The sequence below is a fragment of the Mandrillus leucophaeus genome, unplaced genomic scaffold (genome assembly GCF_000951045.1).
Source record: "Mandrillus leucophaeus isolate KB7577 unplaced genomic scaffold, Mleu.le_1.0 Scaffold3, whole genome shotgun sequence".
NCBI lineage: Eukaryota > Metazoa > Chordata > Mammalia > Primates > Cercopithecidae > Mandrillus > Mandrillus leucophaeus.
In genome coordinates, this window is record NW_012103142.1 from 5,488,068 (window position 1) to 5,512,946 (window position 24,879).

At 41.4% G+C, this 24,879-nt stretch overlaps 1 protein-coding gene across 1 annotated transcript in view; it reads left to right on the plus strand.

Annotated features, from left to right (window-relative positions):
* ZFAND3 (zinc finger, AN1-type domain 3) overlaps positions 1 to 24,879 on the plus strand; it is a 260,066-nt gene that overhangs the window by 197,162 nt on the left and 38,025 nt on the right. Inside the window, exon 5 of the mRNA XM_011986626.1 lies at positions 16,859 to 17,026. Coding sequence (XP_011842016.1) covers positions 16,859 to 17,026 — 168 coding nt within the window. The remainder of the gene's footprint in view (positions 1 to 16,858; positions 17,027 to 24,879) is intronic.

A 24,879-nucleotide genomic window follows, 5' to 3' on the forward strand; every position in this document is an offset into this window, starting at 1 on the left:
CCCACTCTGTATGTATAATTATTTCTAGTGCATACACATACTCTGCCATAAAAGCTTACTTGGCGTTATGCGCCCCATCATTCTGAGTTCTCTGTTTCATTACCAGTATCCACACACAGAGTTTCAGAAAGCCATTACCAAATAGCAGAACCACAACTCAGAATTTTAAATAAACTACACCTCTGTTAGCTCAATAGGACAGGGGAATTAGTTACATGCTATGCATTTCCCACACCCATCCACCCTTTCAAAACTTACTAAAACTGTATACATATATAAGCAAGAAAATAGGGCATTTAACTCAGATTGTGTTAATTTTTCTGTTACTTTAGCAAGGGGTAAAGAAAAAGACTATAGCAGACAATCTTTAAAATTTTTACCTTGAATATGGGTCCCAAGGTATATATGTATTTATTTGAAAAATGTACTGGTTGCTGCTGCTTTTTTTCTAGAGGAACTCTCTTCAAAGATAATGTTATTACATTACAGCTTGAATTATGTGTCCAAATATGCAGATGGCTTTTAAAAGAAAGCTGCATGCAGGGAGAGAACTCATGTAGTACCATTTTGAATGAGAGGTGTTAGCTGTAGCAGAATTGTTTTCCAGCTTGGCATTAACTGATAGTTCCTGTAACTGACAAGATTCAGCTCCACTTTTTCCTTGGCATCCTGTTGATAAACCTATTTCTTTTTTTCTTTTTTTTGAGACGGAGTCTCACTCTGTCGCCAGTCGCCAGGCTGGAGTGTAGTGGCATGACCTCGGCTCACTGCAACCTCCGCCTCCCAGGTTCAAGTGATGCTTCTGCCTCAGCCTCCCAAATAGCTGGGACTACAAGCGCACCCTACCGCGCCAAGCTAGTTTTTGTATTTTTAGTAGAGACGGAGTTTCACCATGTTGGCCAGGATGGTCTCAATCTCTTGACCTCGTGATCTATCTGCCTCGGCCTCTCAAAGTTTTGGAATTACAGGCGTGAGCCACCACGCCCAGCCGATAAACCTATTTCTAGAAGATTAAAATCGTATCTTAAGGTCTTGGTCATCATCCTTCCTAGAATAGCCATTGCAGTAATTAATGCAATGAAAAATAAGTTCATATTGGTGTTGGAGGAAGTAAGGACCAAGAGATGACAAGTGAAAGTCTGTGAGTAATCACTGAAGTGTACCTACAGGTAAGTTTTGACTTCACTGCAAACCAGGAGAAGCATGAGTTCTGACCCTACTGTTGATTACCAACTACAGCCATGTTGTCATGTACTTTCCCATCAGACCTAAGCAGTGTCAGCATTTCTGGGAAAGAATTCAGTAGGCACTCTAGCCACTTATCTCTAAGGATAGCTGCTCTGGAATATAGTTAGGGATTTTTCTTCTTTTAACATAATTTCAGACTTCAGAAGTTATAAGAATATTTCCCAAAATTCTTAGGTACCCCCCCAACCCAGATTTTCCTAATGTTAACATTTTATCACATTGGCCTTATCCCTTTCCCTCTTTGTGTCTGTCTGTATACATGTATGTATGTATGTGTATTATATCCATATCCCTGACCATTTGAGTAAGTTGCAGACATGACACCCTTTTATACAAAAACTTCAGTGTGTAATTCTTAAAATCAGAGAATTATTTTACATAGCTACAGTATAATTGTCAGAATTGCAAACTTAACACTGATATATAGTTGATTTTTAATATGGTGGATCACAATGGTGGACATCTTGATAAATAATAATTCTTTTAGTGAAGATAGTTGAATTGAGGTTACATTGTTAGATAGTTGCTTCTCTCATGATTCAAATACATACTAAAGACAATTTTCATAATAATGGTTTTTATGCAGAATTCCTTGCTTCTGATTTTTCAGCATCTCATCTGGGCACTCTTTGTTATAATATACCAGAAGAAATCTAACTTTTGGTTCATTTAGCATCATATCACATGAGGTGCTGAAGTTATTTATAAGCTTAAGGATTTGTCTTGAAAGCAGTGAGTCAAAAGACTAAATTTTACCAAGGTGGGCAGATCACATGAGGTCAGGAGTTCAAAACCAGCCTGGCCAACATGGTGAAACCCCATCTCTACTAAAAATAACAAAAATTACCCGGGCATGGTGGCAGGCACCTATAATCCTAGCTACTTGGGAGGCTGAGGCAGGAAAATTGCTTGAACCTGGGAAACGGAGGTTGCAGTGAGCCGAGATCGTGCCACTGCACTCCAGCCTGGCAACAGAGCGAGACTCCCTCTCAAAAAAAAAAAAAAAAAACCTAAATTTTGGGTGAAAGAAACTAAATGATAGGTAGGGAGAGGAACTGAATTAAGCTGATGCTAAAAATAGTTTAAAAACAAATCAGCTATTTAATTTTAGCATCTACTCAGTTATGCATTCAGGCTGAGTTTTTTAAACAGCAAAATATAAACGTTCAAACATTTCCCCCTTACATTAAACCTGGAGCACATCCCACAGGATGACAGTCTCTCACTGCTAGATTACCATCATTAGCAGCTTGTCCTGTTCCAGAAATCATCTTCCTCCTTTCTTCTTTCTTCTTCCTTCTCATCTTCTTCTTCCTCCTTCTTCTCCTCTTTCTCCTCCTCCTCCTCCTCCTTCATCTTCTTCATTCTTCATCTTCATATTATTGTTGAGTGCCAGTAGAGTACTGAACATAGCTGATTCTGCCCCCACCCGGAAAGCTTGCATTATAAATCAGACAGGCAAAACATTTAGAAGATCAGAAACACCCACGAGTAGGGTACTTAGGCTTCATAAGGGTAGGATAATTTACATGGGAATATCTTGACTTTTTGTCTGTATGTATGTTTTTAATAAAAATTCAGAAAATTTACTTGAATTAGTGTCTCATTCATCTTTACCCATTTCCCCACCTCACCCCTACACTCAGTGTTTCTCCATAAAGGAAATCTATTTTCAGTCTTTTTTGCAAAGGACCCGAGGCCAGATTAGGCTAACCCCTGGGAAAGTCATCTATACTTAGAGACCAACATGTTGGGGTACAACATTATTTGAAGACTTCTGGCCTGTCTCTTCCCTCCAGACCTGTCCAAATATAAGTCAACAGTAGGAGGAAGTGGCCACAGTTACAGGTACTGTCCAGCTGCCCAAAAGTTGTATAATTTTATAAGGCAGAATTTAAATACCTCTAGGCTTCATGTAACTACAGAGTAGGCAGGAGACTTACTCTGTATTTTTAGAAAGTTTAACTTTTTTGTTTATTTTTTTGAGGCAGAATCTTGCTCTGTCCCCCAGGCTGGAATGCAATGGTATGATCTCGGCTCACTGCAACCTCCGTCTCCTGGGTTCAAGCAGTTCTCCTGCCTCAGCCTCCGGAGTAGCTGGGACTAAAGGCATGTGCCATCATGTCCGGCTAATTTTTGTATTTTTAGTAGAAATTGGGTTTCACCATGTTGGCCTGTCTGGTCTCAAACTCCTGACCTCAGGCTATCCACCTGCTGCAGCTTCCCAAAGTGCTGGGATTACAGGCATGAGCCACTGCACCCGACTGGAAGTTTAACATCTAAATGAATGTTCTAAGAAAATGAAAACAGTATTGCCCATCTTAAACACAGTTACAGTAAGTCCTCACTTAATGTTGTTGATTGATTCTTGGAAACTGCGACTTTAAGGGAGATGACAGCAGGTCCTTAGATAACATCATTTGGTTATGATGTTATGAGAAAAAATGTTGGCTTTGTTATATGTTGTTTTCCTTAAAGTCACAGTTTCTAAGAGCCTGTCAGCAACATTGAGAACTAAACTGTATATGAAAATAAATCTGGAGATATATATACTTCATGGACTTCTCAAGTTTCTCTCTTTCGGCAGATGAAAAATCTTGGCTGATTTTGCTTTTCTGATAAATACTGGAAAGATAGTAGAACTGAAGTTCTGTCTAGTCTTAACACTGTAAAAATCTTTGCATTCTCATGGTCATAGACTGACTTGTGGCCAAGGAGCAGATTAAAATTAAGGGACTTGGGCATGTGGACTTTGAGAAGTAGATTTTTCTGTTAGGTTTTTCAGGTTTGCCTTACCTTAGAGTACTACGTTATTCGGTACTCCACTGATGCTATAAATGTAGTATGTTTAAACGTCAATGCATTGTAACGTTGAATTCCAAAATGCCCAAGCATGTTATAAAAAGGAAAGGTTATCTATTGAGGATCTTTTGTCATTTACAATGAGAACTGAAAAATTGATGAGAAAAAAGTAATACAGTTGGACAGGCAGGAGAGGCCTTGCTAATATGGAGAAGCTAAAACAAGGAAATGGTGCTAGGCTACGTATCAGCCACAAAGAATGCTGTTTTGCTAGCCTGACAGGTTCCACTGACCAGACACTTCTTTGAGGAATTTAGCTCCTGGTAATGCCCTTTCAGTAATTAGTGCAGTGGAAATGGCACTTAACAAGCAGGGATGGTGGCTGCAGTTTTTCAGATGAACCCATCCTCATCTGTGCCTTTTTGGTAAAGAGACCTCGCATATGAGCTGTAGGAATACTGTCAGGGTGGTTGAGAAGAGGAAGCTTTGACTTCTGTCTGTGGGGCCTATATAAAGCTGAGACAACATGTTTTGCCTTATCTAATTATTAAAAGCAATAAAATTTCAAATGAAAATATCTAGGTTTTCTTGTGCTAATGGGGAGAAATTTTTTTTGTATCCTACAAGTAATCAGTAAAGAAACTTTTGTGGATGAAGTCTTTAAAAATAACATGCAAGTATGTAAATCCAAGATTAAGCCTAAGATATGACTGGTGGAATGATGTTGTATGTCAGAAAAGAAAATAATGAATAACTTAGGTACTATGACTACAATCCACAGAAATCCAGAGAGTTAGCAGGAGTGGAAAGAAAATCATATGAGAAGTCTTATAAATCATATTCTAAGAGCAGAGGGCAAGTAGAATTATTCAACAGAGAAATATCCTAGATAAATTGATAATCATATTTGGACAAGAGGATTTTATGAAATAGAGGAGCTTGTTTTCATTCCTTTATTTGCCCCAGGATCTGTCCCCTGCCCTCATCTTAGAGACAGCTGGGTCTTTGTATATGCAGAAAGTAGCAGAAACTTGTCTTCGTAATAAGGTACTCTGATGGGAAAGCAGAAGTAGCATGTTTAAGTGTAGCAACTGTTGGAGACAGGATATATAGTAGTTAAGAGCAAGGACTCTAGGCCAGGCTACTCTTCACTTACTAGCTCTGTGACTGTGGGCAGTTCACTTAACCAGTGCCTCAGTTTCCTCATCTGTGAAATGCAGGTAGTAGCTACCTCATAGCCTTGTTATAACACCAACATGAGTTAATATATGTAAGAGCATTTAGAAAGTACTGATAAAGAATATGTGCTTTGTGTTAGTGGTCATTATTGCAGTTACTAGGAAGCTTAACTTTAAGGAATCCCTTTTGTCATATCCACCTTCCGTGATAAGTGGCCTTAAAAATAGGCTTGTACAAGTGCAGGCATGGTGGGTCATTCCTATACTCTCAGCTACTCCAGAAGCTGAGGGGAGGATCGCTTGAGTCCAAGAGTTTGAGGCTGCCGTGACCTGTGATCATGCCACTGCATTCCAGCTCAGGTAACAGAGTAAGACCCAGTCTATTAAAAAAAATTTTTTTTAATGAGTTTGGACACATGGGTTATATACACACTGTATGATTCCATGTGTATATTCACATATGTGACATTCTGGAAATGATAAAATTCTGGAAATGAAGAACAAATTAGTTTGTCCGAGGTTGCCAAGGATCAGTGGGGAAGGCAGGGAAGTAGACATGGCTATAAAGAGGCACTAAGAAGGATCCTTGTGGCGATGGGAATGTTGTGTGTCTTGATGGTGTCCATATCAGTATCTTGGTTGTGATGTTGTTCTAGAGTTAGGTGAGATGTTACCCTTGGGGAAAACTGGATGAAGAGGGTGTGGGATCTCTCTGTATTATTTCTTATAACTACATGGGAACCTATAGTTACCTCAAAATAAAACATTTAATAATAAAAAGAAAATGGGCTCGGAAGATTCCTAATAGAGAAAAATTGGCAGTGAAAGCCATGTGTATATCTGAACAGACAGACCAATATTAGGTAAATAAGGCAAATAAACATCACGGAAGGAAAACTGAGCTGACCATTGACATTTTAGTGAGATGTTCATGGGCCCCCAAGAAAAAAATGGAACCCCGTGGGTTCAGAGGGAGGGAGAAGACAGACAACAGCTTCATTTCCCTGAAAACTCATCAAACTGGTGTTCTCTAAGGGCCTTTGCTTCCCGTACTGTGAAATGTTCTATTTAATTGATGGTTTTTGGTAAAGAGAAGAAGGTAGATGAGTAGCAACTTAAATACAAATGACGCTTTTTTTTTTTTTTTTTGGAGACAGAGTTTTGCTCTTGTTGCCCAGGCTGGAGTGCAATGGTACAATCTCGGGCTCACTGCAACCTCCACCTCCCAGGTTCAAGTGATTCTCCTGCCTCAGCCTCCCAAGTAGCTGGGATTATAGGCGTGCACCACCATGCCTAGCTAACTTTGTATTTTTAGCAGAGATGGGGGTCTCCATGTTGGCCAGGCTGGTCTCGAACTCCCGACCTCAGGTGATCTGCCTGCCTCGGCCTCCCAAAGTGCTTTCATTACAGGTGTGAGCCACCACTCCTGGCCTACAAATGACATTCTTGAAGGCAGGCCTAAGAGAAAAAGAATATGGGGATGACAGGTATGAGCTAAAAATCATCTGTCTATATGCCTGTAAATATAGTAATTAAATCCAGGAGGTACCTTGTCTGACTTTTCTCTCATCTACTTCTTAAGCACCCCATCCACCAGAGTTTATCACCTTTACTTTGTGTGTTTATAACACTCCCCTCATACCACTTACTATGGCCCTAGTTGTATTTGTGTGTGTGTGTGTATATATATGTGTATATCTTTTCTTCTGGATTGTGGCTCCCTTGAGGGGACAGCTCACTACTGTACTTTGTTTTGATTTGTTAGTTCAAAGCCCAGTGTCTGTTGCATAGTAGGCACTTAAGAAATAATGAATGAGATATTGACTGTTGTCATGGCCCTGGACAGAGTAGATGTAAATGTAGAAGCCTATATAAATTAAACAGATCAAATAAACTGGTAATATTATTGCACTGAATGAAATTGTGGTTATTTTTACAAATGAACATTCCTGGGCTTTTCTTTATGTTTTTTAGTCTGGCAAATTTTTTCCTTAGGTTTAAAATAAGAATTTTAGAGAATTGAGTAATGCAGCTATGAAGAGATGTCTTATAGCAACTACTGACAGTAGTGTGGTGTCAGTTAGGAGGTAAAGGGCCATCAGAAAAAGACAAGGAGACCATTGGAAAGGAGATAATTGGAAGAATGACTTGTGTGGCCTGCTGGGTTCAATTCAGTCACAGAGAATGCCATCAGACTAAAACAAATCATGATTGAAAGCACTAGTAACAAGCTTATCTCTTAATGTTTGCGTAAGCATCTCCTCCTCGTCAAGGCACACATGAGCCATATTCTGATGTCCAGTATGTGAAAGAGGTGAAGTGGAGGCATTCTTCTCCCCAACTGCAAGGTGCAGTAGAAACTGGGTTGATTACACAGTATTCTTCTCCCCAGCTGCAAGGTGCAGTAGAAACTGGGTTGATTACACAGTATTCTTCTCCCCAACTGCAAGGTGCAGTAGAAACTGGATTGATTACACAGTGCCTGCCCTTCACCTTCTCTACTTGTGCCAGTCCTCCAGCCATGCCATGTGGGCTTGTCAGGTGCCTAATGGAAGTTTTACATTTCTGGTTCTGAATATGTAACAGAGAAGGTATGCAATTAAATATTCCCTTCCTGCCAGGCACAGTGACTCACACCTGTAATCCCAGCACTTTGGGAGGCCAAGGTGGGCAGATTGTTTCAGGCCAGGAGTTTGAGACCAGCCTGGGCAACATGGCAAAACTCTGTCTCTACGAAAAATACAAAAAATTAGCCAGGCATGGTGCCTCATGCCTGTAGTCCCAGCTGCTCAAGAGGCTGAGGCAGGAAGATCACTTGAGCCCTGGAGGTTAAGTCTACAGTGACCCGTGATTATGCCACTGCACTCTAGCCTGAATGAATAAGTAAATAACCACCTCCTTAAAAGTTACAGGGTACCATTGATTGCTTGATTGATTGATGAGAGGAAAGAAAGAATAAATCTAGGTGGTGGTACATTCCACAGGAAAACTGAGAAGGATTGTAAAAAAAAAAAAAAAAAAGCTTATGTTATTTGAATGACTGAACAAATAGTTTGAGGGACATACTGTTGTAAATTAAAAGAGATTTCGACGTAAGAGCCAAATGTAACACATGAAACTTGATTGGACATGCCTTTAAAAACAATGAGGGTATTTCACTGTACACTGAATATTAAATACTGTGTGACACTGGGGCATTCTTAATATTCTTAGGTATGATATTTTGGTCATGTAAAAAAATGCCCTTATTATTAGATATCTATGTATTCCAGGATGAAGTATTTTGATGTATGTAGCTTATTTTCAGACGGTTCTGGGAGGAAGAAAGTATAAATATGGAGGGGCGAGTGTATTAGGATTCTTCAGAGGGACAGAACCAATAGGATATATATATTTATAAAAGAGAGTTTATTAGGGAGAATTGGCTCACATGATTATAAGGGGAAGTTCCATGATAAGCCTTCCATACAGTGGGGAAGAGAGAAGCCGACAGTGGCTCAGTTCAAGTCTGAAAGCCTCAACACAAGGGAAGCTGACAGTACACCCTTTAGTCTGCAGCTGAGCTTGAGTCCCTGGGAAGCCGCTGGTGCACCTCCAGAGTCCAGAGGCTGAAGATCCTGGAGTCTGATGTCCAAGGACAGGTGGACAGAAGCAAGCATCTGGCGCAGACCAGAAGACCAGCAAACAGATTTGTCCCACCTTCTTCCTCCTGCTGTGTTCTGGCTGTGCTGGCAGCTGATTGGATGATGCCTACCCACATTGAGGGTGGATCTTCCTCTCCCATTCCACCAACTTAAACGTCAGTTTCCTCTGGCAGACACACCCAGACACATCCAGAAACAATACTTTATTAGCCATATAGGCATCCCTCAGTCCAATCAAGTTGACATCTAGTATTAACTATTAAAGTCAAGTTAAAGGAATGGGATAAAACATTAATTGTTGAATCTGAATGGAGTGTACACAGGCACTTAGTGTATTATTCATTCACCTTTTCTGTGTTTGAAATTTTTAAAATAAAAAGTTGGGTAAAGGCTAAATGCATTTTTCCTACAGCTGGCAACAAACCAAGGGTGTTCTCTCTCAACACTCATATTCAGCATCATAACAGAAGGACTAGGCAGCACAGGCAAGAAAAAAAAAAAATAGAAGGCATACAGATTAGAAAGAAGAGTTAGAGGGAAGACTTTGCCCTCGAAAACTGTTGGACTTGCTGCCATGACTTTTTTTTTTTTTTGAGACAGAGTCTCGCTCTATTGCCTAGGCTGGAGTGCAGTGGCGCAATCTTGGCTCACTGTAACCTCCACCTCCCAGGTTCAAGCAGTTCTCCTGCCTCAACCTGCTGAGTAGCTGGGACTACAGGGTATGTGCCACTATGCCCAGCTAATTTTTTTATTTTTAGTAGAGACGGAGTTTCACCATGTTGATTGGCCAGGATGATCTTGATCTCTTGACTTCGTGATCCACCCGCCTCGGCCTCCCAAAGTGCTGGGATTACAGGCATGAGCCACCGCACCCAGCCTGCTATGACTTTCGTTTAAGATTGTTCGATTTGATGGAGAGCTGCTCCCCCATGGCCCATTAGCTTCTCCTGCTTGATCTTTTGATGAATTCATAGTCACTTGTTTCTGGTATCATGATGTACCACCAAAATCAGCTTCCAGGTTCCTGTGCACCAGAAATGGGAAGGGAAGATGGGCTGTGAGGAAGTGAAAAACCTAATCTCAGTCTTAAAAACATACCTTTGGGGTTTGTGGGTACTCATCTCTTGAAGGGCATATGATAATTTTATCATGACTCCTGACTTCTGTGTGTTCTGCTGCTCTTTAAGCTGTCTTCCAGTCAAAAACGTCTCCACAGAAGCAGCTTCTGCATTGCTATCTGGAGGACCAAAATCTGGTAGATGATAAGAGTTGGCCCCAAGAAGATTTCTGATGCCGTATGTTTTTTGAGCGTACTAAGGATAAAGACCTCAAAGCTCAGGTGTACTCCCAAGATGGTCAGCCTTCCTGATCAGCCATTCCAGATCTCCCAATCTTGTGTTCCCAGGAGGAGAAGGAGACTAATGCTTAGGAATTATACTGCCTGGCAGTTTGTGAACAACTGACTTTTTAAATATTTATGATCTAGGACATGGCATACTAGGAGTATTTCAAGCTAGATTCATCTCCATATCGAATGAAGATGATGGCATTCTCCACAAAATTTTAATAATCAGCCTCTTGAACCTCATTCTCTGTCCACACAATGGCTTTTCAACAGATGTGTTACTCCACAATTATTTTAGAGTCATTAGGAACATTAAGAAAGGAAGGGAAATTTTCAGTCAAACGAGGTGGGAAAATTTTTTTTAATGGGTAGCAAGGTGTTTTCTCTCTTAAAGTCTTTCGTGGCACACAGAGTAGAATGTCAGGAGAAGATGAATCTAATCCCAGGATATACCCTGAAAGCAAAGCATGAGGGGAAACACAGAGAGAAAGTACCTTTAAAACAAGTTTTTTTCAAGCCTCTTTTATCAGTTTTTCCAGTGAGAGTGTGGTATTTTTCATGGACAAAGGTTTTACCAGCTTAAAGCTCCTTTTGAATAGTCGAAGGAGAAACAGCAGTGATGTGTGAGGGTTTGTTAATTATTGCTCTTACTGATGTTTGCACAGGCTGTTGGGATCATAAATGTCAATCTGTCAGGAGACTGTGATAGGTTCCAAAAAAACTGATTGAGTACCTCAAAAGCTGTCATAGAGCCTGAGATTAAACAGATATGTCTTTCGTAGAAGTAAGGGAAGGTGTGGGTGAAGGGAATAGCAGAAGGCTTTCTTTTCTTTGTTGCCACATTGCTTCTCCCACTCTCCTATTCTGTATTGTGAGTGTTGGCTTGTACAGAGGCCTAAGAGCCTGCCTGCCTGAGATGTCAGGAAGCCACAGCCGTGGTTAGTGCACGGGGTGTGTGCAGGCTGCCAGCTGCAGGGTGACAGGAGATTAAGAGAGATTGAGATTCAGCTTTGACAGACCTGACACAATTTATTTGGAAATTTTCAGGAGAGAACATGAGTAATAAAGACAAGAACAGTGACAGTAAGGAACAAATGTGAATTTCTGCCAGAGACAAAACAGAATTTTAAAAGAAGTGGCTGTTTGTTGTCTCCAGTTAAGCTTTCCAGTTAAACTGTGTTCCTAATTGAAAGTCTTACCACTACTTTCTGAGATTGGCTAGGAAAGTACAATTAGAAGAATTCCTCTCTTCAGAAGATTCCATATATTTAAAATCACTGTACAGCCAGTCTACCATATCCATGAGTTCCGCATCTGTGGATTCAACCAACCATAGACTGAAAATATTTGGGAAAAAATGGATGATTGTTTCATACTGAACATGTAGATTTGTTTGTTATTATTCCCTAAATAACACAGTATAACAACTATTTACATAGTGTTTATATTGTATTAGGGATTATAAGTAATCTAGAGAAGATTAAAGTACAGTTGACCCTTGAACAACATGGGTTTCAGTTGTGCAGGTGGGTCCACTATGCGCAGATCTCCTTCTGCCTCTGCCATCCCAGAAACTGCAAGACCAGCCCCCCACTCCTCCTCCGTCTCCTCCTCCTCAGCTACTCAGCGTGAAGACCACAAGGATGAAGACTTTAATGATCCACTTTCACTTAAGAGAAACTGTGTTTTCTCTTCCATATGGTTTTCTTAATATTTTTTCTTCCTGTAGCTTACTTTATTGTAAGAATACAGTATGTAATACATAAAACATGCAAAATATGTGTTGTCTGTGTGTTATCAGTGAGACTTCCGGTCAGCAGGAGGCCATTACTAGCTAAGTTTTGAGAGAGGCAGAAGTTACATGAAAATTTTCAACTGTAATGGGGGGTCAGCACCCCAAACCCCATGTTGTTCAAGGGTCAGCTGTATACAGGAGGATTATGTAGCTTATATGCAAATACTATGCCATTTTATATAAGCGTCTTGAGCATTTGTGGAATTTGGTATCCTTGAGGGGTCCTGGACCCATCTCCCTTAGATACCGAGAGACAGACTGTGCAGTACTTGTCTCTCTGTCGAAAATTAAGCAGCAGTTACTTTCAAACCAAGGAAACTAAATAGGCAAAATCCTTCTTAAGATTTTCCTTCCTTATTTAATCACATTACGATTCTTGATCAGACTTTACTTTGACTAGTTCTGATGTGATATCTTTCTCATTCTATTAAACATTGGCAGAGAAAGCAGGGGTCTGGTGACTACCAAGAAGTGTGAACCTGGAATGGGGGAGTGGCCGCTCTCCATGGGTATATCCACACTAGATTATGTTCTCAAGAAGAAGCATACTGGAAAAAAAGAATCTGCTTTGTTGGCCCTTTATGAAGGACCTTAATTAGAAGTCACTGTTAACTCCTGGGGTGGGAATGGTTTCCAGCTTGGCACGGGAGTTCCTCCTGCTGCTAATGAGCATACTCCTTGCAAGGACTCGCTTCTTCTGACAGTTAAAGCTGCATGTGAGAGTTATTTCTCTTCACCTCTCTCTCCACATTTAACCATTACTACCCAAGTTCAGAGTAGGCAAGTAGACTGTTAGGTGTTTTCAGGAAATTGGCAGTGCCTCAGGGTAACAAGCAATGATACTTGTGAGCAAAAGTAAATCATTAAAGTTTAATTTATTCAAATATGGGCAGTAGATGATTCCTTTTATGTTAGCCATGTTTGGATCTTTTTTTTTTCCTTCCTGGTAGTTTTTTTCTAATTGACCTAAAACTTATAAATAAATAGTTGAATTATTTAATTCATTATCATGTCATTAGAACCCCTGCGCTGGACATCTGTTTCTCTTATTTAAGCAACTCGCCCCATGGCACGAAGGTTTAGTTAACTAATTAGCAGAGGAAATGTAAATTTCTTATGCAAGGAGGATGATTCTATAGATTACTATTTATTTCATTAGCTTCTCATTAAAAGTTGACTTGTGAGAAAATGCCAGAGAATGGTTTGCTTCTCCAAGAAATTACACAGACATGGTCACCTTCTTGGACAATAGCATGTGGAGGATAGTGAGCAGTTTGGGAAGCTTATTTACCCTCGCTCTTTGTGGGAGGGAGCATTAGAGAGCATCTAACAGATCTTCATCTAGGGAAGTAAGTGGGGATATTCCAGAGCTTCAAAGGTGTGGATCTCTTACTAGCTGGAATAGTTCCTTGATTCTAAAACATAACACATTCTGTTAGACATTTTTTCTGCCCTGGTTTAGAATCATCTAGGACTGCTTCCTGGGGCCCAGACTTTCTATATACATGGATGCCTTTGGTCATAGACTTGTACAGATGCTGGGATATTGATTGTCAGAGGACTGACTAGGGCTTAATGGTGTTCTTTTAGGATGACCAGTATATCATACCAGAAGCTGTGGCAGCATCAGAAACCTCCTTTAGGATTCATTGTTCAAGAATATTCCATGCCTACTGCCTACCAGAACAAATAACTCAGTGGTCATTTTATTAATGTGGAATAGATCAAGGAAAATCTCAGCATGGGACCATGTAGATATTCCTTAGTGTTGCTGTTGAATGCCCATTGGTCAGATAAGGTGGGGAATTAAGAGAAAAAGAGGTGAAAATTGCACAGGCCTCCTAACTTTGCAGGGCAGGGGTCGGGGGGACCCATCAAAGTAGGTTGTTTGGTGATGACTAATGATTGTGATTATGTAAATATGAATTCTATTTCTCAGCCATAGGACTCATACATTAAAAAAAAAATTTCTTCACATATCTAACTCCCTTACTTATTTGGACATAGTTAGCTTATGGATAACATTGCCACACTCAAATTCTTTTTGTCTTTTCTTTATTTTTTCCCCCAGTTTCATTGACACAGTGAAATTAAATTGTCTTCTCCTTGCAGCAAAGGTTTGTTTTAGAAATGGAGGTGGGTGCTTTGCAAATGGACAGCGTGTTTGACAGTTTGAGATAGATTCATGTAGAAAGAGCTAAATGTGAACTCTTCATTTTCAGACACAGAGGTGTGAAAGAAAGGGGCTCAAGGTCTGAGCAGTTCTCTGTTAGATTAGAGGTGTGCTGGCATTGTGCCAGGGCCCTCCAGATTTTAATCATATTAATAATGAAAGGGCTTCAGCTGCCTCCCCATCTTGTGCTGACACCTGCCTCCCAATGGGAGTAACTTCCTATAAGGATGCTTTGAATTTAGGACTTCGTCTCAAAAAAACATTTTTTGTTACAGTTTTTACTCCAGAATTTTCTCGTTACAAAAAAAAAAAAGGTCTAAATAGGGTTATTAATACAAATAGAGCCATTGCTGGTTTGTGTAAAAGGACATCCCCAGAGAGCAGTGTGGCTCATACAAGGTGAATTTCTTTCAGCTGACTGCTTTGTAATGATTTACATTTAAATTGTTGCTTGTTGCTCTTGTAGAAGAAGGGAGAGAGCCTGCCCTATCTGCGGCCACCTTAGTCACCACATTGACTGGGCCTAGGCCTAGACGGCTTTGCTCAGCAGAGCTGGGAAATAGGCTGAACTTGCTTTCGGTTGTTTTCATCAGAAGTCTTATTTAGTTGGTTTGTATTGGGGCAAAATGTCATGTAGGACTGGAAGAATTAAATGAGATGAAAAATGAAGTCTGTAGTTGCTAAGAATGGTGCAGGGCCTCCATATGCCAGTACAGCACAGCAGGGCTGGGCGACTATGAGCAAACTACCAGCATCACCATCAGGGTCCACTGAACAATCTTGGGTGAAGTGCAGCATCTTCCTCACACACAGGGAGGCTAGGAAAGGGCATACAGACAGCCTTCACTAAAATTCATCCTACAGGCTGTGTCTTCTCACTAGACCCACTTTAAGTAGAACATTAGGACTGCCTAGGAGACAAATTCATTCATTCAAGAAATATTTATTGAGCATAGGTATGGAGGGAACATCAGTGAACAAAGCAGGTGAAATTTCCTGCCCTCTTGGAGTTTATTTTCTTTTAGGGCATAATGTTAAAGATAAGTGCTGTGGAGGAATAAAAGACAAGGAAACAGAGGAGGGGAAGTGCTAAGAATGGGGATTCAATGATCTAGAAGTGATGATCAGGGAAGAAGCCTTCAGTGAAAATGTGACTTTGCAAAATAAAACTTAAAAGAAAATGTGACATTGGAGCAAATATATAAAAGAGATATAAAAAATGGCATATGCAGGGCCTTCATATGCCATTACAGTGCAGCAGGGCTGGGGGACTGTGAGCAAACTACCATCGGGGGGCCTGGGTGATAAAAGAGATAAGATCCCATGTAGATCTGGGTGAAGATTGTTTCAAATAGAGGGACAGAAGGTACAAAGTCCCACAGGTAGGGGACAATAAGGAGGCTAGTGTAGATAAGCAAAGGAAGGAAAGCAGCAGGAGCTGAGCGTGGGGCAAGTCATGCAGGGTATTCGACAGTCTAAGTATCTGGACTTTTACTCTGACAAGAGGAGCTGTTAGAGGGTTTTGAGCAGGGAAGTAACATGATTCTAACTTGATTTTCGACAGAGTCACTTGTCTGCTATATGGAGAATAGACTGTAGAGACAAGGGGGTGAGCAGAGAGACTAGTGAAGAGGCTCTTGTAGTAGGCTTGATGAGTTGGTAATGGCTTAGACCAAGGTGGGAGTGACAGAGGGGTGAGAAGGTGTGGCATCTGGATTATTTTGAGGAAGACTGTTTAGGAGACTCCCTTCTAGAGGTAATTTAGCACAAACAACTTTGGAACTTGGTAAGAGGTACGTCATGGGTATGCAGGCAGCTATTTCAGGAGTACAAAGCCCCAGAGAGCTGCCCAGTTTGTTGAAGGCAAGAGTCATTTATAGCCTTGTCTGTGATAAGAACTTTATTGCATCTTAATTACTTTTTTGAGGTTATGTAAGACACAGTTGTCACAGAGTACACCCCATTTTGGCTCCACCTCAAGGTGGGGTGCCCAGTGCTGCTGCTGCACCACACCATAGTGGAGGTCATAGGGCAGCTTGCATGTGCACCAGCAGAGGTGCCCCTTCATTCATTCTGAATCAAATTGAACTACTTGTCAGTATTAGAACCTGACTTTTGTGTCTTTAAGAGTAGAAACATGAGTAATTTTACTATAAAAGATTACAGATCACTCATCAAACACTGGCTTTGGGAATGGAATTGTGAAAGCATAGTGATACAGAGATAACATTAGACATAGTCCCATCTTTAAAGAATTACAGTCTACTTGAGGACAAGCAAATACCCAAGAAAAGATACCTAACCAATACAGGCAGCATCTAGGTCGTCCCAGCAAGGGGATACAAAGACAGGACCCCATTTCTAGCTGGAATGGTCTCTTCATAGAATCTCAGCTTTTTAAAAAAAACAACAACATAGAACTGGTTTTCGTTGAGCCACCCGCACTCTCCTCTCCAGCTCAGGCCTAGCTTGTTAGAAGTCAGCACTAAAGGTACATGCTTGTCATGGTTTGTGCAATATAAACCAAGCAAGCCAGAACTGGCTCTCATGGGTCTGATTCCTTCCTGGACAAGGGCAGTAGCCCGGTCAGGAGAATGCCTGGAAATACATTAATCAACTGTGCTTGCCAGGCCAAGCACTAATCCTGATCCCCAAATATGTTGTTTTGGTTAGATTCACACTCTGAGAATGAGGCTTCACCAGTAAAACGGCCACGACTACTGGAGAATACGGAACGGTCCGAGGAAACCAGTCGATCTAAACAGAAGAGTCGACGTCGGTGCTTCCAGTGCCAAACCAAACTGGAGCTGGTGCAGCAGGAATTGGGATCGTGTCGCTGCGGTAAGCATCTCCCCCAGTGGCATGATGGAGACTATATCCCTTGACCCAGCTTTGGGAATTAAGTGGCTGAAGTCTTTCGTTCTTCTGAGTACTGTAAGTTTGCTACAATAGTGCCTGCGATGTAAGTTTGGGGCTTGAGAAATCAGGAGTACAGGATGTTTGCCTCTAAACACCCTTTATTCTCACGCATCCCCCTGCGTGAGACAAAACATCCCCCTGTTCTTATGCATATCTCCTTAGAGCTACATCTCACTGCTTAGTGCTTTCAACTTCCCCCCACCACTTACTACTCTGGTTTCTTCTCACGACTTCAGAAGTTTACCAAACAAACAAAATTCTGGAGTATGTACCATAAAATTCAGATGTTAAGTTAATTTTGAATGAACTTACTATTTATGGAAGACTTTTTTCTCCATCTCCCTGTTAAATTAAGCTTTGATAGAAAGTTTCCTTTGAACCTTAGTTCATCTAGTCAGTTAATACCTTGAAATCGCCTTTTTTATTTTTTTTTTTTCTGGGCTGAATTCATCCTTCTGCCTCTGCCTCGCAAAGTGCTGGGATTATAGGCATGAGCCACCACATACCCAGTCGGAAATAGCTTTACAATCACCTTTCCTTCTGTATTCTGTAGTGTAATACCTTTTAGAATTGCTGCACAGGGATGCCTACCTGCAGTGGAACAAAACTTAAGTCAGCCTTTTCTCTCTTCGTGACCACATGTATCATGACACATAGGAAAAAAATTGTGTAGCGGCATTATTTTAGGCTGATTTAGTTTCCTGTACTTTTGTTTATTCCCTGGTTTTAAAACATAATGTTATAAAATTGTTTGAGGACCAGTTCAGCTGTCATCAGGCTGACTGTGAGACCTGACTGTAGCCTCTGAGAATCCTATTTCTTTCTTTCTGAGAAGTCAACTTTAGAAGCCCCCTTTCACTTCTGGGACAGCCGAAGATATCCTACAAGTACTATTGCCGACAGTCAGGACTAAATAGTTCACTCAGCAGTTATAAAGTAATAGTCACTGAAAGTTTACCATCTCCTGAAGCGGAGCCTTTGCTCCTCAATTATCTGCCCTATTGGAAATGGGAAGGAAGAGAGAGGATATTAGCTTTTCATAGAAACTAAGTCAGAACTCCTGTTCCTGTTATGACCAGATACCTGTTTGTTACACATTCTGGTGTATGTGTTACTCCACAAGATTAGAAGTGCATGTTCAACTGCAGAAACCGGAACCAGCATGGGGAGTCTTAAATGTTACCAGATAAGGTTTTTAGGGCATTTTGGTTATAGTACTAAGCATTTTTGGGAAACCGTAAAGAAGGTTAGAATAGGTGGTGGGAACAGAGGCTGACAGCAGTTTTCAGACTTCCGTGTGTTCATGCATGCAGTATGGCCCAGGCAAGTTCAGAACCTTATTATTAGGCTGTTTCGATCAACCCTGCCAGACAATTTTAAATTCTTGGTGACATAAGGCAGGTATACTGTGGTTGGCTGAGGAAACTCTGGGCTCTGCTGGCTAACTAGCTTCACTTCACACTGAAGAGGCTGCCTCATCTTTTGTGATCTGCAGTTTCTTGCTTTGGTCTTCATGTGAACTCTCAGGGAATTTGAGCAGTTCAGTCTGTTACTAGTGTTGTGAGCCTACCTGGTCATTTTAGCTGTTGCTTTTGTAACATAGGCCTTTGGTTGTCCCTCAGTTAGAATTGTGGGACGTTCCTGAACCGTCTGTTCTTGTTTCTTCCTTGAAAGTAACTAAATCCTGGGTATTACACAGGATTTGCCATAGCGGATCAAGCAATTGGTCTATCAAGTATGCTGTCTTGCCCCCAGCAGTGGCTAATGCTGCTTCTCCTTATCAGGCAAACAGGAGATTGCACAATTTAGCACTGAGATATAAAGATATTGTAACCAGGTCTCCCAGTTTACCCTTCAGCTTTGACACAAACTACCTAATTTCCTAAGGTCTTAGCATCCACCTGAAAAAAAAAAAAAAAACAGTAATACATGTTAGATGACTTCACATTCACCCAAGTAAAGCCCACATGTCTAATCTCTGGTAAATATAGATTACTCTGCCATATTCTTAACCTTTGTGGGCAGGAGGCTGAATTGCTAAATGCGTATTGGGTTTGTTGCAATATGCATCCTTTTTAAATGTTCTGACATGTAGTCTCTGGGCTTGTGCCCAATTCTGAGAGTCTACTTATAGGGAGATTTGACTTTTTCTGTTGGAGAAGAAAGCCCTGAGCTTTCTGAAGTCTCAACAAGATGTAACTTTCCTAGAGACAGCTGGGCATTCAATTTGACCCACTGAGAGTATTACACTTATGTGCCCAGAAAAATGACTGAGTCAACTGCTACCCTTCAAAAGATAAGGACAACAATGGGAATATGCCGTTAAAAAAGTCTGGGACTGTCTTTGACAAAGAGCTCTTGTGTTCCTCCTGCCTGCTTGGATCTCTCTAGGAAAGGGTGAGTTGTACAGTTATTTCCTTGAGGATGCATGGATGTTGGAGAGATGTTTAACTGCCCTGAAAGGTTTTAGTAGGGGGATAACACGGTAATTTACTACTGAAAGTGAAGACTCAGGAAGGTAGTTTGAACTCAAACAGAACACTTCTTCACTGCAGAAAATCTTTTTTTATATATATATTTGCAATCTTTTCTTCCATTTGCCTTCCATTCTGTACAGGTTATTAACTGCTGACAAGAAATTCACATCTCATAAATAATGCTTAAGAGCCATTGCTATATAAATTGAATGTGTTATGAATTGTGATGGGCCTTTTTGTAGCATTCGATGCCTAAAGCAGGAAGAACAGAGGATGTCATTTTCATTAATTTCTAATGAGGTGCCAATTAAAGGCAGGGAAGACCTCCAAAGGGAACAGTGGCCAAGCTCCCCTGAATCCTATGCCCCAGGGCTGTCATCCAAACACTGCCAGTGAAGCCTTCTCTAAAAATTCCATTAAATTACAGTCTCATCGAGAGCACACACAGACACATTCAGCTTCCCTTTGATCTTCAAAAGAGCAATTTGTAAGGCGAGTTCTGAGCCTTCTTACATAGGGAACAGCTAGAGGTGATAGGAATTGTTAATTGCCAAGACACTCCATGGGCTTTCAATAAGGAGGAATTTTGAAGAGGAATTCTCCTCTGCCTCACTGTGACTAGATAACCTTTAAATCGACAATACCAAAGTAACACCCTTTTCTTGTGAAATCTTTCAGGGTGCTGATTAGAAAAGGCATGTGGTTGCGAGATTGGGATGATATCCTGCATCTTAGAGCATCTTCAGTAGTTTAACTTCTCAAGATAGAAAACAAGTACCTGAAAATGGATCTATTTGTTTCATTTTCTACCCAGTAGGCAAATTGATCAGCTCATTCTCATTGCAGGAGTCTTGTCTCCTGAATTGCCACCTAGAGGATATTCGTCTGAAATCTGGCCATCTTCATCAAATCTGGGTCACAACCACAAGAATGCCGTCTTCTCTGAGCAGATCTTGCATGATACACGTAGCTTGGCTTCCTTTTTTGGGGGTTGGGGGGTAACAGAGTCGCCCAGGCTGGAGTGCAGTGGCGCGATCTCAGCTCACTGCAACCTCTGCCTCCCAGGTTCAAGCAATTCTCCTGCTTCCGCCTCCCGAGTAGCTGGAACTACAGGTGCACGCTGCCACGCCTGGCTAATTTTTTGTATTTTAGTAGAGACGGGGTTTCACTGTGTTGCCCAGGCTGGTCTTGAACTCCTGAGCTCAGGCAATCCACCTGCCTCGGCCTCCCAAAGTGTTAGGATTACAGGCATGAGCCACCACGCCTGGCCTTCTTGGCTTCTTAATCACTGTGCAATGCTTGCTAGAACTGCAGAACTAATTTTTAAATACCAGTCGAAGAGTCTGTGTAAGTTTTAACATCTTTTCAATTGGTGGTGCATTAACAGACTAAGTGGATATGCTCCCTTTGGGGACAATAGTGCTTTTATTAACCTCCCGAGTAATCTGACATCCTTTATTGTTTTCAAAATAAGTTTTCTATTCACTTTAGAAACCTGAAGTGATGTGTTAGCTGGGGCCTCTGGAGTAGTTGATCATCTCCAAGTGTCTCGGTGGTCATTACTGCCTTATCATTCACTGTCAAACCAAATTCATCAAGCATTTATTGAAATCTGAATATGCAGAAAGCATTTTTCTGTTAGGTTTTATGGGGAATATAGGAGCTAGAAATGCAGAATCTAAGAGCTTACAGTCTAGATCTATGGTTTCAAACTTGAGTAGGGGCCTGGTGTTGTGGCTCACACCTGTAATCCCAATACTTTAGGAGGCCAAGGTGGGAGAATCCCTTGAGGCCAGGAGTTCAAGACCAGCTTGTTGCCCATCTCTATTTTTTGTAGAGATGGGCAACATAGTAAAACCCTGTCTCTAGGAAAATTATTGCCAGGCAAGATGGTGCACACCTGTGGTCCCACCTACTTGGGAGGCCAAGGTGGGAGGATGGCTTTCAACCCAGGAGTTCGAGGCTGCAGTGAATCTTGGTCACACCACTGCACTGCAGCATGGGCAACAGAGAAAGACCATGTCTCTTAAAAACTGAAAAACAAACAAAAACAAAACTTTAGCGAGCATCAGAATTTACCTGGAGAAAATGTTAAAATCACAGATTGTTGGGACCCACCCCCAGAGGTTCTGATTTGGTAGAACACGTTCCCATGGAGTGTGTTCATAGCCTGTCTGTTTTTTATGATATTGACATTTTTAAAGAATACAACCCTCTATCCCTCCTCTCACCTATTTTTTAATAGAACACTCCTTATTTGGGGTTTTAATAGAACACTCCTTGTTCTGATATTTCTTCATAATTAGATTCAGGCTATGAATTCCCACCCAGTCTACTACATAAATAATCATGTGTCCTTCTCAGGGTTTTATGGGAGAACAGATGTCCATCAGCCCTCACTGTTGATGTTAATTTTGATACACCCACCTAGTCGAGGCATTCCCTGGTTGCTCCACTAGGTAGTTACTGTTTTTCCCCTTGCACCTATAAAGCAGTCTGTGGGAAAACACTTTAAGACCAAGTAAATGCTCTGCTCCTCGTGAAAAATTTCCCCTAGATTCATCATCTGTTGATGATTCTTGCCTAATCCAATCTCTGCTAGGAGGGTTGCAAAATGATGATTTACTAACTCTAGCACTCCCTCAGCATTTACTATTTGGCAGTCAGCATTCTTCTGAAAGTGAAGCCACCTCCTCTCCCCCATTTATTATCTGTTACTGGTATGGACTCATGGGCTCTTATCTTTTTTAATGGTTTATGATTTGTTATGGTACAGTTGTCCCCTGGTATCTGCAGGGAATTGGCTCCAGAGCCTCCCATGGATACCAATTTCAAGGATGCCTAAGTCCCTGATATAAAATGGTGTAGCATTGCACATAACCTGTGTACCTCCTCTCATATACTTTGTCATCTCTAGATTACCTATAATACCTAGTGCAATGTAAATGCTATGTAAATTGTTACGTACTATGTTGTTTAGGGAATAATGACAAAAAGAAGAAATCTGTATGTGTCAGTGCAGACACAGCCATCATAGGCCTAACTACATTTTTGATCCGTGGTTGTTGAGTGCGGAACCCATGGATATGGACAACCAACTGGACTTAATTATTTTGATGCTCAAATTGTCCCGGATTTAGCCAGTGGAAGTTACTTTCTGCTCGCTCCTTTGCTCTTATGACATACTTCACATCTTTTTTCAGTGGTGGGGGGAGGGGTTGGGAACGTTCCCTTATTCTTTGGCATAACAGCATGTGTCCCTAAATTTCCCCAATCCTGGAATCAGCCACTTCTCCAAGGACCCCCAAGGTGATTTTAATGTGCACTCAAGTAGGTATTTGCTGGACCCAAAAGGAAGGCAGACATACATAAAATAACTGACACCTGGAACAGCCTACCATAAGCATTTATCAAGGTATAAGCCTATGTTATAGTGATATGGAGAGGGAGAGATTAATTCCAACTCAAGATTCTGGACAAGCTTTTACAATTGGGGCTTTAAAGGAAAGTTGGGACTCAGATATGGGAAATGAGGGGATGCTTGGGCAAAGCTGATGTTTAGGAGATGACCTCTGTTCAGCTGGCTGAAGTCTTGGGGTCAAATGAGGCCAGACTGTTAGAAAGGGAGGAAAAGGATTCCAGATTCCAGGCTGAGGAGTTTGGATGTTAGTTTATAGTGAGAAGCTGTCAGTAGTTTTGAATACAATCAACATGATCTAATGACTTTTAGAAACATTCAACATGTTGGAAAGCCATGGAGGTTGTTGAATCTTTTTAAGGGAATGATCTAGAGAGAATGTGAACTGATTGAGTGAAAAGGAATGTGCATGTGTCACAACTGTTGCTGCCACTGCAGGGACTGCAAAGTGAACAGTGATATCCATAAGGTCTTGAGTGGGGCAAGGAGCTGCAGTGATTAGGACACATGGGGACATGCAGTTACTCAGGCTGATCCATTTCACCAGCATCTGAAATCAGCCCACGCGTCTGTGCCTTAATTTTAATCCTCATCCAAGTGTAAACCTGTCAGGAACATTTGGCATTCTGTCCTATGTCTCTAAAAGAAAGTGAGGCAATATGTTCTTTTAAAAAGCCTTATTCTGTTGACAGTGTTCTAGCGTAGATCCACCAGAAAACCCTGCTATGCAGAGAAACACCTGAGATCTTTTATTATGACCAAAACCGATTTGACTGGTGAAGTGTTATCATTATTGCTGTTGTGTGGAGCGTCCGTGCTCTACCATGAGTTGTAGGGATAGAGCATGGTTCAGCAAAAGACCCCAGCCTTCAGGAAGTCCTATTTATACGCTGAGTCTGGGTGACGAAAGACTAAAGCTTCTCCAGTACTCCTAAGACAGCAAGAATTGGGGTGTATGTTATGTGTGACTCAAGACAAGGAGGTGTCCCATCCATCCTCCCAAAAGGAAAAAAAGTTCCACAACCTTTTGATGGGAGTTATTATATATGTGAGAGCTAAGGGTAATTAGACATCTTGAGGCAAATTCTGAGAAAATTTTCTTCCTTTGCTATATTCTTCCCTTCACTCTCACTCTACTTTTCACCTAAGCATAAGTATGCTATCTGTATTCCTCATTTAATCTTTGATGTGTAAGTGTTCCAGTCTAAAACCAAATAGATTAGTCCCTCTGCTGCTCCTCTGCAAATTGCAACTTGAGATGTTAGAACAAAACAAATGGAAACCTTTTACTGAACACGAACTCCATGTATTTAGCCCATTAGTGCAGTACTGTCCCAGAGACCCAGCCTACCATATGTCCTTTGACAGGGCTGTAGAGAGATGTCAGAAACATGAGGAACTCCCCCTCCCTAAGCAAAGGAGTATCAAAGACTGAGCTCTTCTTACAAGACCAAATGTGCAGGGCACATTCATTGCAGCCTGTGTCACATCCGCACCCATCCCTTACTGACAGGTATGGCAGAAGACCCTTATCCCATGGCATGAGATAAGTCTCCATCTTTTTAGCAGACTTGCAGCTACTTCTATAATCTAATCTTAGTGGCAGTAACAGCACAATAATAATGTTCCCAGCCAGGCGCGGTGGCTCAGGCCTGTAATCCCAGCACTTTGGGAGGCCGAGGCGGGCGGATCACGAGGTCAGGAGATCGAGACCATTCTGGCTGACACGGTGAAACCCCGTCTCTACTAAAAAATCCAAAAAGTAGCCGGGCGAGGTGGCGGGCACCTATAGTCCCAGCTACTCGGGAGGCTGAGGCAGGAGAATGGCGTAAACCCAGGAGGCGGAGCTTGCAGTGAGCTGAGATCCGGCCACTGCACTC